Raw genomic sequence first — 18,617 nt, 5'->3', positions numbered from 1 at the left:
CTGTCACATTCCACAGCCCAGCCAACCCAAGGGCGTCGTTTAGGGCCCCCACAACCCCCACTTTACCCACTGCCCTCAGCGTGAACAATGGATCAATGGCAGGATTGAACATGTTCCTTTAAACTCACTCCATACCTTCACTGACCTTTCACCTTTGCTATCTCCATGGCAACACCACACATAAATACAACACGAGCCATTGCTAGCAAGTAAAGAGTAGTTGAGTTTGGTTAACGGCAGGGAAAGCACAGCTTGGGGGAGGGCAGAGAGCTTCGCTAAGAGCTAAGAGAGCCATGCCCGTATAAGGAAGTCTGCCCCTCTGTGACATCACAAAGGGTCAGTTTTACCACACCTTCTGAAACCAAGCATTTGAGCCATCCCAAACTTCTTTTAGGGCTTACTTCCAAATGCGTAAACTTCATTATCTGAAACTTTGGAATAGTTTAACACAAGAATGTTATCGTGACAGGTCTACATGACCCCAGTATATTGAGGCCAATTAGTCAATTAATTTTCATTTACAATGATTAATTCATTTATTACTGTTCCCGGCTATTGTCCATAAGACAGCTTGTTTTTGAACAAAAATGAATGAATTATAGCCAACAACAATTGTCATGGTGAGATATCTTCATTGTATTCAGCATAGAGTATGGATAGTCAGGAAGTGAAATAAATAAACAATGTAAACAACATAGCCATGTGTGCGACACCACATAGTCAAAGTTTATAGTTTAATACGAAATTAGACATATGAAGAGTGAAAAGTGAATATTAATGCTAATTTACAAAAAAATAACTTCTTATGTAAAATGAACATACTGTATGTGAAGATATATCAATGAGTGGAGCCTGACCAATGTCCGATGCTAACATGCTAACATGTTGTTTCACGAGTTCAAAAGTGTCAAAATCAGTCTCAGCACGTGCACATTAGTTGGGGAAAAGGAGCAGGAACCTTTGGTGTCACGTGATTATGGTGACGTCACACGCGAGTTGTTCGCGATGAGGGCGCGTACATGCAGGTGTGGCGACATTATGACGACAAAAAGTGAGAGGAGCTGAAAAAAAAGTGTAGGGTATAAAGTGGGGGGGGCGGACTGAAGCCTTCTCTTTCTGTGGCCCGCCCTCTCCTCTAGCCCCGCCCCCTGCATGTAGACCTCCATTGTGGGTCCACAGCAGCGGTTCACGTCGCGGACTAGAAGGAAGACACGTCGCTTCGCCACACCAACAAGCAGCCGAGCTGAGCTCCAGGTTCGGTGCCGCCGCCCTGAGGTTCGGTACCGACCAACGTTGTGTTCAGGGCCGCTTGGAGCGGTCGCTGTCGTGTTTTTCCTTCCAAGTTTGGAGCAGAGCAGCCCCGACAAGACGACCATTTACTGCGGTCAGTGTCTATGTGTGCGTGTGCGTGTGCATGTCTTGCTGCAAGGAGAGAGCGAGAGAGAGAGAGAGAGAGAGAGAGTGCACGTGTGCGCGTACCCACACGTTCCTCTTGGCGGGAATATTTCATTATATTTTTCATTCTGGTGTCCTTACATCTGTGCGCTTGCACGTCGGACTAGCAATCCGGTGTTTGTACGCGTGCGCGTGTTGCTAGCTTCTTGCTCGTGAACTGAACAGGTGCATGTAGACACATGGGGGGGGGTCTTCATCGGCTTGTGTTTATTTTTGGCACCTGGTGGGGGGCTATCTTAGCATGTGACCTCATTCCCAGCGCACGCGCGTGCCTGCACAAATGCGTGCACGCTTTTTTACTTGTCCTACACATGCACACCACTCCTGGTGGTGTGAGGATGAGGATGTTTACCACCGTCAATACAGCTGAGCACACATGACCTTTGACCTCACACATTCATTACAGTCTTTCAAGTGTAAAAATAAGGGAACCTGTGACGGTGAGGGTCATGATTTGTACCACACACACACGAGTGTGTCGGTGTCTTGTAACAACATGGGCGCTAGCAACATAGAGACATGGTCCAGTAGGCGGATCTTCATGTCCTTTTGAGAACATTGTTCGATGCCGGGCAGCCAGTGTGACTGTTTTCACTGTCCACTTGTCTTCAGGGATCACATCCTGCATGTCACTTGAATGCTAACAGTTGTGTGGTCCACCCGCTAACACACCTGATGTCTTAGCTCTACCCCAAGGATGGACACACACTCGCTCTGGCAACATTTGTCCAGAATGTAACGTTTGAGTGAGAGTGAGTAGTGAAGGTGTTGATGTTGCCAGATGCTAACACAACGTTGGCAAGAGTTGTCTTCCATTGGGACGAGTCTTGTGTTCTTGTGTCCAACAACACGTTGAGGCCTGTTGAGGAATTCAGAGTTTCTGTGGTAACCATGGCAACCACCCCACCTTCAAAAGTTGTGCGTGTATGTGTGTGTTGGGGGAGGAAGTGAGAGACGTGTACATGTTAAAAGTAACAGTTAAACATCAGCAACACACGCACACACACCTTTGGAACGAGTCGGAACGAGTGCAGCATTCCTTCAAGTCATCATGTGACCACAGATGCTCGCTTCTTTCATGCCCCCCCTCCATGCCTACCATAACTCTAGTTCCGAAGCCCCCCACCCACACACACAATACACATTCCATTCATGTTGCTGCGGCGGCAGCCATGATAGATGAAATCATCCACAGCGGTGGTCTCAAACATGTGGCCCGCGGGCCAAATGCGGCCGGTAGGATGCTAGTTTGAGGCCCCCCATCTTGATATGAAAGTTTAATGTTTGGTATCATGAACACAGAAATGATAGCTTTGTGCAACTTGCTAATTGGGTAAAAGGGTTAAGTTTCATTAATGTTCATGTTAAAGGTTAAGGTTATCTGACAAAAAATAATTTCTATACCCACCTACTATATGTGGTTTATTAGGTTTTATTATTATTTTATTTATGTATTACTGATTGATTTTTCTTTATTTTTTCATCTTATTTTGTGTAGTAAATAAAAATATATATAAGATATTTGAGAAAAGTGGAATGTTTTATCAGAGCTTTTCTCGTGGAAAACCGGAACCAAAGCACTGAAAAAAGTGTAGGGTATAGCAGAAGCAAAAGCATTGAAGACAGTTTTTTATTTATTTTTTTCTGTTTTTAATAAATATGTTTTTGTTTTTTAAACCTGATGCGGCCCAGCCTCACCCAGGCCTTATCTCCAGTGGCCCCCGGGGAAATTGAGTTTGAGACCCCTGATCAACAGTGTTAAATGAGGCCATAAATTGTGTATAATCTTATGTATTGACTCCATAAAGACTTCAACCAGTCACATAGACTCTGCTGTGTGTCTGCGTGATTGACTGGCAGCTGTCATTGTATCACACACATACACACATGCTGTCAGCTGTTTCTCACACCACACACAAAGATACCAAGACAAGAGCACACACGTGTGCAGCTGTCACAGTGTGTGTCTTTGCAGGTGGTCTTGTCAAACACACGCATACACACGCATGCACAGACAGGAAGCGGTGTGTGTGTGTGTGTGGTCAACATGGTGGACATGTGGAGGGGGGGCGTGTCCTACACAAAGATAAGGAACTGTATTAGCACTGCAGGATATTTGTGTAAAACAAAGGTTGTGTTTTGGCAAAGGCAGGAGGTCTTCTCCCAACTGTGATGCATGCCCAGGCAGGAAGGAGGAAGTTACTTCCTGTTCTCTTCCAGCTGTTCAGGAAGGAGTGGCTGGAATGTTCTGAGGTCACCTTCGTGTTGCAGCCTCCTCGCTTTATTTCCTTGCTTTGTCACCTTGCGTATTCTACTTATGGATGGGATGTCACTCGGGAACGTCCTGTCACAGGAAGTGGTTTTATTGTTACTTCACTGTGTCATCTTCCTTCCTCCTAAACAGCGAAGCTTTCAGGTGACTCTGCCTCCATCAGTAGTTAAGTGACAGCATCTTCACTTCCCTGTTGTCATCACACAAATGACGCCTGTCACTTGCCTGTCAGTCATGTGACGTGACTCCTCCCCCAGCAGTGTCATTTCGTGTGGCGGACGGAAGGTCCTTGAACGAGCCGGCGGCCTCGAGTAAATGAAAAGATCAGCAAACGGGAACTCTGAGATGAGGCGCCGAAGGTGGAGGCATCAAAGACTTTACTTCTGCAGCCATCTTGAATTATTTTTCGTCTTGGTAGTGTTCAACCATAACATTATTATACTTCCGCTATTTCACTTCCTGTTTGCTACAGCAACCTCTACATGTCTCTTAGCATGTTTACCAGCATTGCTAACTTAATGTTTATGAAAATGTTTGCTAGCACAGCTAACTTTACATGTCTGTTCAGATGTTTACTTAGCTAACTCTAGTATGTTTATAAGCGTTTTTGCTAGCATGGCTAACTTTACATGTCTGTTCGGATGTTTACTTAGCTAACTCTAGTATGTTTGTAAGCGTTTTTGCTAGCATGGCTAACTTTACATGTCTGTTAGGATGTTTACTTGGCTAACTAGTATGTTTGTAAGTGTTTTTGCTCGCATGGCTAACTTTACATGTCTGTTAGGATGTTTACTTAGCTAACTCTAGTATGTTTGTAAGCGTTTTTGCTAGCATGGCTAACTTTACATGTCTGTTAGGATGTTTACTTAGCTAACTCTAGTATGTTTGTAAGCGTTTTTGCTAGCATGGCTAACTTTACATGTCTGTTAGGATGTTTACTTAGCTAACTCTAGTATGTTTGTAAGCGTTTTTGCTAGCATGGCTAACTTTACATGTCTGTTAGGATGTTTACTTAGCTAACTCTAGTATGTTTGTAAGCGTTTTTGCTAGCATGGCTAACTTTACATGTCTGTTAAGATGTTTACTTAGCTAACTCCAGTATGTTTGTAAGCGTTTTTGCTAGCATGGCTAACTTTACATGTCTGTTAGGATGTTTACTTAGCTAACTCTAGTATGTTTGTAAGCGTTTTTGCTAGCATGGCTAACTTTACATGTCTGTTAGGATGTTTACTTAGCTAACTCTAGTATGTTTGTAAGCGTTTTTGCTAGCATGGCTAACTTTACATGTCTGTTAAGATGTTTACTTAGCTAACTCCAGTATGTTTGTAAGCGTTTTTGCTAGCATGGCTAACTTTACATGTCTGTTAGGATATTTACTTGGCTAACTCTAGTGTGTTTGTAAGTGTTTTTGCTAGCATGGCTAACTTTACATGTCTGTTAGGATATTTACTTGGCTAACTCTAGTGTGTTTGTAAGCTTTTTTGCTAGCATGGCTAACTTTACATGCCTGTTAGCTTGTGTACTAGCATGGTTAACTTTTAATACGTTTATTAGCATAATGACTAGCATGTTGGCTAGTTGAGCTATAATAATAATTAAAAAAACAAGCAGGGGGCGTTGTTGAAGATTCCAAGAAGAGTTTATCCGTGAGTTTCTGGAAGTGAGGCTAAAAGGTGGAACAGCAGGAAGGTTCAGAGCTTTGACTCCAAACAAAGCGTTTAGCTCAGCGAGTGTGGGGGCGGAGTAACAAAGAAGCTTTGAGTGTTTTTGTTGTTGCCGGGAATTCCCGCAGTGATTGGTTGTCTGTGCCGGGCATCTGCTCGGATAAGAAAGTATCAGCAGGGATCCATGGGGACTTTCTACCGTCTCCTCACCCAGGGGGTGGGGCGTCCCATGAAAGGGTGGCATGCATAACAAGACACGCACACAAAAGAGAAGTACGCATTCATGCGTGGAGCTTTGAGTGCTCACTCTTTGTTTGGTAATCCACGCTCCATCCGGCCCCGCCCCCTTTCCACTTTCTCCTTTCACTTCCTGATCATCCAAAGAAAGGTCATTGTGGAAGTAGTCATATTACTTTACATCTCTGTGGCCAACAATGTGTGTGTGTGTGTGTGTGTGTGTGTGTGTGTGTCAAGTTGTGAACTTATGTCGTGTTGTGGTCATGCCTCCTCTTACCTGTGTGTTTTTCCGTACAGGAGGCGGCAGCCCGCACCTCCCTGCGAGGAGGGCAAAAGAGGAGGAGGAGGAGCAGCTTCTCTCCTGCAGCCAGTCAAGTGGGGGAGGAGCTTAAAGCAAGAGTGGGCTCAGGGGTGTATGCCCCTCCCCCTTTAGCCCAGCATCAGTGACAATGTTCCAGGGTGTCGGCATGGGAGGTGTCAGAATGAGCGTCCTCCTGCTGGCTCTGCTCCTGGTGGCCGTGCGAGGAGAAGAGGGAGGAGGTGAGCTGGAGGCGTCCATGCATTCCTCACTCCTCCTACACTTCCAGGAAGTCACCTCCGACGCCAACACGGCAGCCGCTCGGCAGAACTTCCCAGACTCCTCGGCAGCGGTGGGCCGGCTGTTTCAGATGAAAATGCCTACCAAGATGGAGGACACATATGTTGGCCACGTGACGCAGGTGAGTCGCTAACTCAGGTGTCCCTTAATTGACCGCCCACACACGACCTTCATTACTTCACTCCACTAATGGGAATATGACTTTACTGCTCCACGTTCCTAAAGTATCTTCAATCCTGAAGTAAACTTACTCTTAAAGTAACTTCACTACTCCACTTTACTGCGAAAGCAACTTTACCAATTTCATTTGAATCCTAATGTATTTTTATCACTTTACTTTATTCCTAATGTAACTTTACCCCTGAAGTAACTTTATTACTCTACTTTTAAAGTAATTTTAATCCTAATGTAAATGTACTCAGAATGTAAATTGACTCCTAATGTAACTTCACTTTTAAGCTTTACTCCTACAGTAACTGCAATCCTAAAATAACGAAACTGCAGTGTTCCCTCGCTACACCTTTCACAGATTCCCTGTTTTTTAAGTACAATTTAGCATTTTTTAAAAACAGCGTATGAACACGCATTTTGTTCTGCGTCCTTGCGGTGTATTAGAGCTATATCAGTGCTCTGTTTTGTGTTTTTACTGTTTTATCGTATTTACTACTGCTACCAGTAGAGGGCTTGAAAATCATGTGAGAGTTGAAGCCATGTCCAGTTCTTGGTGTCGGCATGTGTAGCCAGCCGCATCTGCACTCTGATTGGCTGTAGACTGTTATCGATCAATCTCCTGCGTCCACCACTGCCGTGTTTCCAGTTTGCGCCATTATGGAATACTGTAAATTAATCTTCGGTTTATGGAGGACTATGCATAGTTTTAACAAGGATACAAAAACACTACAGCGGAATGGCGCAGAGGATAGAATACGGTGAGACACTTAATGACTGAAGTGAAGGCATTTTACAGCCTGAAAATATACATGGTATGAAAAAGTTTGGGCACCCCTGGTAATTTGCATTATTTTTACTGGTTGTTTGGATCAGCGATTTCAGTTAAATATATGACGTTTATAGGAGTTACAGAAAGTGTGCAATAATTATTTCAATAAAAGTAGGCAACAAAAGTAGGCAGGTGCATAAATTTGGGCACCTTTGTTGTTTTATTGATTTGGATACCTTTAACACTAATTACTGGAACACAGAATTTGTTTGGTAAGGTCATTGACCCTTGACCTGCATATCCCATATTTGAGGGGGCCAATTGTAAGTTGCATCTTCTCTGAAGAGTAGCACCATGGTAGCCTCAAAACAACTGTCAAATGACCTCAAAACAAAGATTGTTCAACATTGTGGTCTAGGGGAAGGATACAAAAACATAATAAAATAAAAAAAACTTAAACTATATTAGGAAAGCAGGAAGTGAACAAATGTAACAGTTACTGATTGTAAAAGTACAAGATGAGGGGTAGGATTTAATAAGCTTTGCTTCTTCCTACTCCTTTTGGACATGTGGAACTGTGAACTGATTATGTGATGCATTCAATTGTCATCTGATGCATGTTCAAATGAAATAAAACCATTACAATTTGCTGATAAAGTAACTTAAAGTGTGCGCATGTGTAGGAAGCATAGCGATGGCGTTCAGTGTATAAATGTCATCTTGTTGCTAGGCAACATGCAGACACATCAAAGCAGCAGGAAGAATGGAGCACACGCTAGTTGTGATGGCGTTTGGCGGTCAGAGCGACTCGTCGCTGACCGTGAGCGAGCTGTCAGTGCACGCGGTGGCGCGCCTGAACAGATGCCCGTAGAAGGCTTCCCACGTTTGAACGGAATATAATGACACATTTCAGTACATTTAATTACATAGAAACACACCACTGTGACTCATGGCTTCTAGTGTGTGTGTGTGTGTGTGTGTTTTCATGTTCTGGCATGCATGTGTGTTCAGCTTAAATGACAGTTGCTTGTCTGCCATGACAGCGAGATGATGTCATCCGCACCTTCCTGTCTCATGGAAACATTCGTCACACACACACACACACACACACGCACACACAAGCATGGGCGCACCATAAAGATGTTTAAAAACCCCACCCCCACCCTGCGCCTCACATTTTCCACTGGAGACGCTCAACTAGGCCAGGAATCCCCCCCTCCCTCCCTCCTTTTCTATTTTCATCTCTTCCTTCCTTCCTTCTTTCCTTCCTTCCTTCACACATCTTTAAATACTGTGTGTGTGTGTCTAGTGAGGTGATGGCGTTTGTGTAATTGTGTTAAAACAGCGTCTGGTGGTGGTTCCCAATTCTCATTGGCTGCTCCAAGGTGTGCATTGATGAGCATTATGGAGTTGGTCAGGGGGCTCCTCTCACCTTGGCACCATGTCGGGTTTTCTTCCCCAGCACTTTCGTTAAAAATAATCCATGAATATTAACACTCCAGTAATTAACATAAAGATGGAATGTACTTTATTTGACCTCAGCATCTTCTCACGTTTTAGATCTCCGAGTCAGGGAAGGATGTCCTGCCCGCCTGGCTGCACTGGCATGCCGCCCAAAGGATGCTGCAGGGTGTACCACTGGATGAGGATAAAGGCGTTCATTACATCACGGTGACCCTATGCAACATCACCAAATCGCCAGAATCATCTTGGTCAGAGGTGTTCTCCGTCGAGGTGCACCCTGAAGATCATTTGGAGGCCGACTTGCCTCAGACCACGTCCAACCAAGTCGCCACGGAACACGAGCTGTTCACGTGCGGTGACGAGGAACCGGTGACTTTGTTGACGGTCATCCTGGATGCTGATTTGACCAAAATGAGCTCCCAGCAGAGGGTGGAACTCCTGGAGAACATGCGTAGCTTTTCAGGGATGGAGCTGCACTTGATGAAGTTACTTCCTGTGGTCAACAACCGGCTCTTTGACATGTCTGCTTTCATGGCGGGACCCGGGAATGCCAAAAAGGTGAGTCACGCCATTGTGCGCCACATGTCCTACTAAGAGAAGGTGTGCCTAATGAAGTGATGTGTCCCACCAGGTGGTGGAGAACGGCGCCTTGCTGTCATGGAAGCTGGGTTGTTCGCTCGACCAGAGCGCCGTACCAAACATCGACAGCGTCCAAGGACCGGCAAAAGCGGGCACCATGTCGGCGAAGTTGGGGTATCCCGTGGTGGGCTGGCACATTGCGAACAAGAAGCCTCACGTTGCCAAGCGTGTCAGGCGCCAGTTAAACAACACCCCCACGCCGGTCCTGACCGTGCTTCCTCCGACCAGCGCAGTTGAACCTCCAGTGAGGATTGTCCCCACTCTGTCCTCGCCTTCAATCGCCACTCCGACCGAAAGCTCGGTGCAGCCTGTTCGAGGGCCTGTGCCGCTACCGGGGAAGCCCACCATTCGAGTCCGTGAGCCGATCAGCCACACACCCACCCTGGGCCCCCCTCAGCCGACCAGGATGATGGACACCACCAGCACCGTCCTCATTGAACCAACAGCAACCAGGCCCACCCACGTGGAAGCCACTGCCACGCCTTCTACGCCCACACGAAAACCTACAAGGAAGCCCAAAAGACCCAAAACCACACCCGTGCCCAAAGAACCAAAGACGTCCACTGCCAAGCCGTCGAGGCGCACCACACCGTCTCCTGGCATCGTCCCAGATCCCTACAATGAAAAACCAGTATTGCGCAATCCTATTGACCAGGTCAACGCTTTAGTGGGCACCTACTTTGAAGTGAAGATCCCCTCAGACACGTTCTTCGACAAAGAAGACGGAACCACTGACAAGCTGCGTCTAAGCCTGAGGAAGAACCTAAATGAAGTGGTCGGTGAAGGTTCCTGGATCCAGTTCAACAGCACCAGTCAGCTTCTCTATGGAATTCCAGATGTGCAGAACGCAGGAAAACACGAGTACTTCATGCAGGCCACTGACAAAGGTGGACTGAACGTCATCGACGCTATTGAGGTCCGCGTCAATCGCTGGCCCGCTAACGATAAATCTCCCGTTGTCTTCACCGCCCGACTGGAAGGAGAACCACGCTCAGTCACCCACGACATCCACAGGAAGATCCTGCTGGTCAGGAAGTTGGCGTATGCGTTGGGAGATCGGAACAGCAGCATGGTGAGCCTGAAGAACATCAGCAAAGGTTCCATCCAGGTGGAGTGGACCAACAGCAGCCTGCCACAGCATCCCTGTCCCAAGGAGCAGATCATGACCATGAGCAGGATGCTCGCAGACGCCGACGGACGACCCTCACAATCCTTAAAAAATTCCATGGAGCCGGAATTTCGACCCCTGGGTGTCACGGTGAAGGGAAGGGCAAGTTGCAGGACATTCTCCTTCATCCCTCCTGGAGAGATGGAAATTCCGGAACCTCCAGCAGTCACGCCGGCTCTGGGAACCGGGCGGCAGAGTACAGACGATGTCTACCTCCACACGGTCATTCCCGCCGTGGTGGTGGCAGCCATTCTGCTGATAGCGGGAATCATGGCCATGATCTGTTACAGGAAGAAGCGGAAAGGCAAGCTGACCCTGGAGGATCAGGCCACCTTCATCAAGAAAGGTGTTCCCATTATCTTCGCCGACGAGCTGGATGACTCCAAACCGCCGGCCTCTTCCAGCGCCCCCTTGATCCTCCAGGAGGAGAAGCCTCCTCTGCCGCCTCCCGAGTACCCCAACGTGGCCACGCCAGAGACCACGCCCCTAAACCGGGAACTGCTGGGGGAGTACACGGCACTCCGGGACGAGGACCCCAATGCGCCTCCTTATCAGCCGCCGCCACCCTTCACGACGCCCATGGAAGGCAAAGGCTCCCGGCCCAAGAACATGACTCCCTATAGATCACCACCACCCTACGTGCCCCCCTAAGACCTGTTGGGCCCCGCCCCTTCCTGCTCACGCTGCTTCCTGGTCTTCTTTACACCGTCTGGACTTTTCTGCGGCCGGACATACGAGGTGCTAATGGTCAACACCACTATGGAGTTTGCCTTTCTAGTGGGGAGGGGGGCGGGGCTTGGAAGCCTGGATGTTATAGCGGTCGCTGAGCGGCTAAAGAGGCACGTGACATTTAACCACAACGGTCAAGAAATGAGCGCTCCAGACGGGATGGGGTGGGGGAGGGGGGTGTCTCTTTTATTCTTTTTTTTCAGGACGGAGTCGTTTTCCTAACATTTTTCCGTCTTTTGGATAACACAAGGACTGTGTGCGTGTGTATGCGTGATCACAGTCGACAACAAGCAGGTTGTCATGGCAATGTGGTGGTCCTGCTTCTAGGGTACATGTATAAAGATGGAGTGGGGGGGGGTCTTGTGTGAAGCAATAAATGACGTCTGATGTAATGAATGATTGATGATTATGAAGGTGCTCCAATCATGTCAGCTAAAGTCTCTGCAGGTTATTTGGATGGAGATTATTTTTCTACGTAAGGACGATGAGGTCGCTGATGTCACAAGGAAAGAACTTTTTTAATCCACTTTTGATACTTTGTCAAAGTGATGGTTACTAAATGAATAATAATAATAATAATAATGGGTAGAAACTAGAAGTTGTGTTGATGACTTTCATGTGCGTGCCTTTGCATTTATCTTTGCTCATACTTGATGTACTTTTATTTTGACATGACTGACGTTTGATTGGCTCACAGGCTTCTTTCACTTTCCATAATAAAACCATGTGGTACGACATCGTCATCCTCATTATCATCTCGTCTTTTGGCTGATTGATCCTGTCGGTTATTTGTAATAAACATAGTTATTAGGAATTGTTATTAATATTGGCACCATTGGTATTCGTTAGGAAAGGCATCCGGAATATTAAGATCCGCTGTGGCGACTCCGTAATCAGGAAAAAGCAGAAAGAAAGAAATAAAATACTGTTAATGGTACTATGATTATGAATATGGTCATAATGCTCAGAAGGTGCTTTGGGTCCCGTGGAAAGGCCTAGAGAAAGCAGCGGCGAGTCAAACAGGAAGTAGTTTTAATGAAGCCCTCCGAGCACGCCGTGGGTGCCGCCATGGTTTAATGAGAGACGAAACGTCACGCATGACCGTCTCTGACCTTGCCGTCTTCAAGGTCGCCATGATGAGATAAACAGGATGCGGGGACATGTCATGTGACTTTTTGCGTCTTGGTCGTCACAGAGTTTCTCTTGGAAGGGGCGACGTAAACATGCAAATGAGGCTGCATGTCACCATGGAAACAGCAGAAGGATGTGCCATGGGGTCAAGCGTCGGCATGTTCACGTCCACAAAAACAAAGATCATGTGACCACATGTCGCTCACGTCGCCTTTGCACTCAACATTCCAAAATAATCCCATCGCCACGCCCACCTCTCAGTGGACACGTGTTTTGTCGTTGTCGTTGTCACAGAAACGGACAACAAACACCGCCTTCATCTTTCTTCCTCTTCATCGGCATCGGCTCCGCACACTTGGCGTCCTCGACAAAGCGGCGATGGAAAAGACCACAAAGCTTCCTTTGGAACGTCACTTGACCTTTGCTGGGAATGACGAAGGCGGGAAGAATGTTCTCCAGTAATATCTATAACATCCACAATGTATGCATGTCATGATCCTCTTTATGCTCTCTACTGCCAAACGACCAATTTGCTCTTATTTTCATTCTACGTTTTAGCGTATTTCTACAGTTTCAGTCAAGCTTCAGCTTCAAATTTTTATTTTTGTGATCGATAGCAGGCTAGTATCGATACGTCTGATCAACTCTTCATGCTCTAAAATCCATTCTCAAATCAAAATATTGATACTTTTGATACTGAAAGCAACCATGTGTGAATTTTGTTTTAGATTTTCTACTTAAAGTACTTAATCATTAATTTATTTATTTTATCATTATGAATGAATTTTTCTTTTCTTTTTTCATCATTTAAAACGCCATTTTCACATATATTACATCAGGGGTCTCAAACACGCGGCCCGCGGGCCAAATGTGGCCCGCAGGACACTAGTTTGAGGCCCCCGCCTTGATATGAAAGTTTAATGTTAGTGCGGCCCGCGCAACTTTGATATGGATGCTGTATGGTATCATGTACCCAGAAAAAATTATTACGTTTGATTAATGTTCATGTTAAAGGTTAAATAACTGTTAATAGTTATCCTCCTTATCCGTGTGGAAGTGGTAAGTTTTTGGCTTTTTAAGTTTAAAGGAAATAACTTGGAGGCTACCATTTAGGTCGCTAGCTCTCTAGTTTGCGAGTTAGCATGTGTCTCAAGACCCTGCAGTTGCGCAATATGTTGTAAATAAAAAGAGTATAAATGTGACTATAGTCGTGTTTTGTCATGTCTACAGGGCTCTAATAATGCTTTGTTCATTTTAATCTGAAAAAAATAATTTGTCAACCCAACTATATGTGGTTTCTTTAATTTTTTATTATTTGCCGTTTTATTATTATATTTATTTATTACTGATTGATTGATTTTCTTTATTCTTGATCTTATTTTGTGTAGAAAAATAAAAATGAAGATATTTGAGAACAGTGGAATGTTTTATCAGAGCTTTTTTTGTAGAAAATCGGAACCAAAGCAAAGTTTATTCATTTTTCTGTTTTCAATAAATGCGTTTTTTTTTGGAAAACCTAATGCGGCCCAGCCTCGCCCGGACCCGAGCTCCAGTGGCCCCCAGGTAAATTGAGTTTGAGTCCCCTGTATTACATGATAAGGTGCGCTTCTCCACTGACCGCTAGAGGACAGTGTTTTCTTGATCGGGATACACTACAACTCTATTTAGTCTTTGACCAACTAGCTTCCGGTGGCGATATCAACATAACACTTAACGTATTGTAACGCCCTGTTGGTGTTGTAACATTAATGTTCTAAATTATGGTGTTCGTGAATGCACCACTAAGTAAATAGTGTTCGTAAAGTGGACTACCAACTGTGTCTTTTGGCCGCCATCTCTGACACATATTGAACACTACAATATGTCGCTGACAAAATACGTCGTTAATCGACTAGAAACAAAACGTCAACTGTACCTTCCACAGAAAAACGCGTGATTTTAGGTGGCTGACACTCACCGTAGAAGTCATCGTTGAATTTACGTGCGGTCACATCGCGTCCTCTGCTGGCCGCCGTCAAATAAAACCACATGACATTATTTGCAGTTGTCACGTGACTTTTGGATGGCCCCTTTAGTGATCTGGGATGGAAAAAAAGTGCTAATGTATATATTACAACCACTTATTACAACTCCTACTGCTGATATCACAAATATGGCGTCGAGCCCTTCTTTATGCTAGGATGCTTATGATGCTAAGTCCAAAAAAAATCAGGTATAAACTAGTTTGTCACGAACCAATATGTCACGTGACTCAATACAACACTGCCCTCTAGCGGTCAATGGAGAAGCGCACCTTATCATGTAATATATGTGAAAATGGCATTTTAAATGATGAAAAAAGAAAAGCAAAATTCATTCATTCATTCGTAATCTAATTAATTAATTAATGATTAAGTACTTTAAGTAGAAAACTTGCATGCGTTTAGCATGCGGATTAACACAATTGATGCTATCCTGTTATGCTTAGCATGTGGACGAGCACGACTGATGTTACTATGTATATTAGCGTGTGGTGTAGCATCGCTACATCCTATGATGTATGTTTAGCACATGGACTAGCATGGCTAATGGTCTACGTTTGTGTGGACTAGCAGTAAAAAGTGAAACTGACGGCAGGCTCGGAGTAAAGAGTTCTTTACATGACAACTGTTAAAAACAAATACATCAAAACATAGTCCGTTAAAAAGGTTACCATGGAAACAGCACAACATTTTCAGCTCTGGCGTAACGTAACACATTTCTACATCCTGTTTGGGGGGAAGTTTGATAGTGTTAAAAAAATGACATCAAATGCCCTCATGTTCATTAGGACGCAGTCATCATGATGTAGTGTTTCACTATGGCAAGAAGCCCACAATATGTTGGGAGTCACTTCAATATGAACACCTGGACTTCCTAACAAGGTCAATTAGTGTCGTTAACGATGACAACCACCATGTGTTCCTCGTCCAGACGTGTCGCCGCCCTCTTGGCCGCCTGCAGGAATTGCACAGAAAAGTCTCCTGGTGGGAAAGCGTACAGCATGGCGCCTGGGCCTCCCTCCTTGGCGGGGGGCAGGCTGACCACGCCAGCCGCCTCTTTGTTGCGCAGGTAGGCTACCAGGTGTCGCAGCAGGCGCACTTGAAGGCCCGCCTCGGGGGCGGGGGCTTGGCGGTCCACGGGTCCCTGGAGAGCGAGCAGGACGGCAAACCCGTCAGGGCGACCCAGTTTGACGCGTCGTGACACCTCGTCCAAGCGGCTCTGATCCATGCGAAGGCGCTGGGCGATCTTGAGCTGCTCTCGGTTGTGCCGCATGACGCCGGCGAAGAACGAGGCTCCGCCTTCCAGCAGGAAGAGCTCGGTAGGGAAGCTGCTGTTCTTGAGAGCAAAAAAGCCACGCCACGACTTGGACAGCGTCCCCCGGGCGAACTCTGACAGCGAGCCAGGACACGAGGAGGGCACATTGGTCGGGAGGGGTGGGGACAAGGCGGTGGGGGCATGGTGGTTGTCCAGCTGCTCGGCAGAGGCTCGTTTGCTGTGGTGACGAGTGGGCGGAGACTCTGACTCCTTAGGGGCCAAGCGACAGGCGCCCACAGCACCGTCTGGGGAGTGGTCTCGTGGTTCCGTGGTGGAGTCGGGGGCTCGAACCCGTGCTCGGTCCGGGCTGGCATCAGGCGACGTGCGAGCTCTGACCCTCCCCTTTTCACGCTCGGCCGACAAACTGTGGCTCCGCCGCCGACCTCGCCTCTCCTCACGCTCCTTCAGCCAACGCTCCCGGCTTCGGCTGCGGCTCCGCCCCCCTCTGGCGCTCCTCCCGAAAGCCTCGACTCCACTGACTCTCCGGTCTGCGCCGCGTGGGGGGCTGGCAGTGAAGTCTCTCTCCAGTAGTGTGCGTTCTCGGTCCCTTTGGGAGGGGAGGCTGTGGGAGGGTGGGGACAGCCTGGCTCCGCCCCTCAGCTCACGCTCCAGGCTGCGATGGCGTCCGTACGCCTCCCCAAGGAGGTCGTAGGGTGGCAGGAGCTGGACGGGTTGCTGGTAGCCAGGAGGAAAGGGGCGGGCGGGGTTTTCCTCAACTTTAGCAAAGTCTACTCGCAGGCGTCGCTCGGGTCCGCCCAGAGGAAAGCCCCTCATTTGTGTGCATGCGGCCTGGGCTGCGTCCAAACTCTCGTACTGTATGTACGCAAAGCTGTCACCTTTCACGTAGTCGATGTTCCTGATGCTTCCGAAGCGGTCAAACTCCCGCGCCAGGGCAGCTAACGAGTTAGCTGGGCCGAGGCCGCCCACCCAGAGACGCGTGGTGGGGTTGGCCTTGCCGTAGCCAATCTTGATGGGATTGCCGGCAATGAGCCGGCCCTGCATGGCCACTTTGGCCCGGTGGGCCATGTCCAGGTTCTGAAACTTGACAAAGGCGTAGGCTCCGCCCTGGCCGCGAGCGGGACGCTTGATGACCACATCCTCGATGACGCCGTACTTGTCAAAGCCCCGCCTCAGCTCGGCCTCAGTCACGCCTCCATCCAGGTTCCCGATGAAGAGGTTGCTGGTGGCACGCTGGTCATCCTCCGGCTTCAAGTCGTCCAGCAGCGGCGCCGGTGGGAAGCCGTAAGGCCGGCCCCTTTCATCCAGCATACCATAGTAGTCGAGGAGTCTTTCGCGGCTCAGACTCTCCAGGGCATATTGGCGGGCTCGGAGCTCGCGGAGGCTGAGCGTGGGTCCGGGCGGGGAGAGTGATCTCTGTCGGTAGGCCAAGTAAGTGACGTCAGGTGGTGTCACGCTCCGCCTCCTGACGTACACGGGTTCGATTTTGAGCTGCCTCTCTGCCAGCACCAACCTGGATGACTTGGCGTGCCGGGCCTCCTTGGCGTCCTCTGGGTGCCGGAAGTTCACGTAGGCAATGCGGCCCAGTTCGGGTGTGTGCGACAGTTTGACGCTGACGTCACCGAACTTTTTGAACTCGTGAAAGAGCGCGTCCTCCACGTCCTCGTCCGGGACCTGCTGGCCCAGGTTGCTGATGAGTAGCGTTTTATAGTCCCGCGCGGGGGTGGTTCGGCCCAGCAGGCTGACGTCGTGCCGCGGATGAAGAGGCTTGTCGCGCTCCCTGCTCCTGCTGCGCCGTCGATGTCCGCGGCTGTCGGCGAGCAGCAGAGCAAGAGGGGGCGGCGGGGGAAGCTCCTCTCGGCGGCCGCTCTCTCGGTCCCTCTCCCGGAGCCGCCGAGCTGCGGCCCTAGCAGGACTCTCCCTAGCGGCCTGCCTCTTCATGTCGGTGCGGAGATGGAGCTCCGACTTCAGCTGGGGGGGGAGGGCAGTAGCGGCGACAGGAATCCTTGCTGGAGAGCGACGTCCGGCGGTGTTAGCCCGAACCAGATTGCGGGAGACGGTTTTCCTAAAGCGCCACTTCCGGCCCGAAGCGCCGAGGCATGTTCAAACATTTAGCGAAAAGGCGAAAGCTGCTGGAAAACATCTCAAGCGTCGGAGGAGCTGCGCTCTGGTCGCCATCTTGGACAATAGGAATGTGCGCTTTCTCCTGGGAGGCGGAGTCAGCGCTGACGTCGTGACGTCACGGCGTAAAGGCTTTTCGTGGACGTAATGTGAATTATTATGAATAAATGAATTCCTGGCTTGGAGAGTTATTTTTAAATTACTTACATTTTAAGTTAAATTTAGTCATGACTGATACATTATTAAATTTAATGACCGTTGCATATTAACTGGACGATATATATTTGGAAGCATAGGTGTATTTACCAATAGTAAATCTTTTATTTCACATATGAACATCATGAGATGTAGCAAAGTTTCCATGCGTTCCAAATGTGTGACAGAAGCAGGAAGTTGAGTCATGTTCATCTGTGAAAAACCTTTATCAAATAGCATAATATCAAAACATGTAACACATTTTCATGTAGAATTCCCCGGCTTCCCAACTGTCAAATGACCGCATAAAGGGCGGTCATGTCAGCACCAACAAGCACACTACCAAATATGCTTCATCCTAGGGAATCGGAACGAGAACGTTTTCCACCTGCGTGCACTGGAACGCCGCTCATGAAACTCAGGACACCTGGCATGAAATGTGTCACGCGACTTAAAGGGCAAAGGTGGTTCAAACTTTTTAACTGGTAGTGGACATGACTATGTATTTATGTCATACTCAAAAGTCGCAGTGACACTTATTTCATGCATAATCTTAAAAGATTGTGGTGGTGCACGTGTTTGTTCATCTGCCAACAGTCTTGGAAGGCAGCATTGGTCCTGACGTCACTCCCTCCAGCTAACTGCTCACTAATCAGTACTAGTTAAAATAACTATTTATTTACTCCCATCACCGGACACTCGAAGCATTC

General features: G+C 47.6%; 2 protein-coding genes across 2 annotated transcripts; one reads left to right on the top strand and one right to left on the bottom strand.

Moving 5' to 3' along the window:
- The first annotated feature begins 1,113 nt into the window (after window positions 1-1,113).
- On the top strand, window positions 1,114-11,909 carry dag1 (dystroglycan 1). Its single transcript, XM_058055307.1, has 4 exons — window positions 1,114-1,384; window positions 5,926-6,347; window positions 8,727-9,188; window positions 9,262-11,909. The coding sequence occupies exons 2-4, from the start codon at window positions 6,078-6,080 to the stop codon at window positions 11,086-11,088; spliced, it is 2,559 nt and encodes an 852-aa protein (XP_057911290.1). The 5' UTR covers window positions 1,114-1,384; window positions 5,926-6,077; the 3' UTR covers window positions 11,089-11,909.
- Window positions 11,910-14,854: 2,945 nt separating this feature from the next.
- rbm15b (RNA binding motif protein 15B) lies at window positions 14,855-17,819 on the bottom strand. The gene has a single exon (XM_058054866.1). It carries the CDS (start codon window positions 17,530-17,532, stop codon window positions 15,202-15,204), a length of 2,331 nt encoding a protein of 776 aa, XP_057910849.1. The 5' UTR covers window positions 17,533-17,819; the 3' UTR covers window positions 14,855-15,201.
- Window positions 17,820-18,617: the final 798 nt, after the last annotated feature.

Source organism: Doryrhamphus excisus, chromosome 18 (assembly GCF_030265055.1).
Source record: "Doryrhamphus excisus isolate RoL2022-K1 chromosome 18, RoL_Dexc_1.0, whole genome shotgun sequence".
In the NCBI taxonomy this organism is placed as follows: domain Eukaryota; kingdom Metazoa; phylum Chordata; class Actinopteri; order Syngnathiformes; family Syngnathidae; genus Doryrhamphus; species Doryrhamphus excisus.
This window is presented reverse-complemented; position numbering and strand designations above follow the sequence as displayed.

Coding starts and splice junctions, on each gene's coding strand:
- dag1 (XM_058055307.1), top strand. CDS start 6,078: ATGTTCCAGGGTGTCGGCATGGGAGGTGTCAGAATGAGCGTCCTCCTG. Junction 6,348..8,726: donor ATGTTGGCCACGTGACGCAG/GTGAGTCGCTAA, acceptor CTCACGTTTTAG/ATCTCCGAGTCAGGGAAGGA. Junction 9,189..9,261: donor GACCCGGGAATGCCAAAAAG/GTGAGTCACGCC, acceptor GTGTCCCACCAG/GTGGTGGAGAACGGCGCCTT.
- rbm15b (XM_058054866.1), bottom strand. CDS start 17,532: ATGAAGAGGCAGGCCGCTAGGGAGAGTCCTGCTAGGGCCGCAGCTCGG.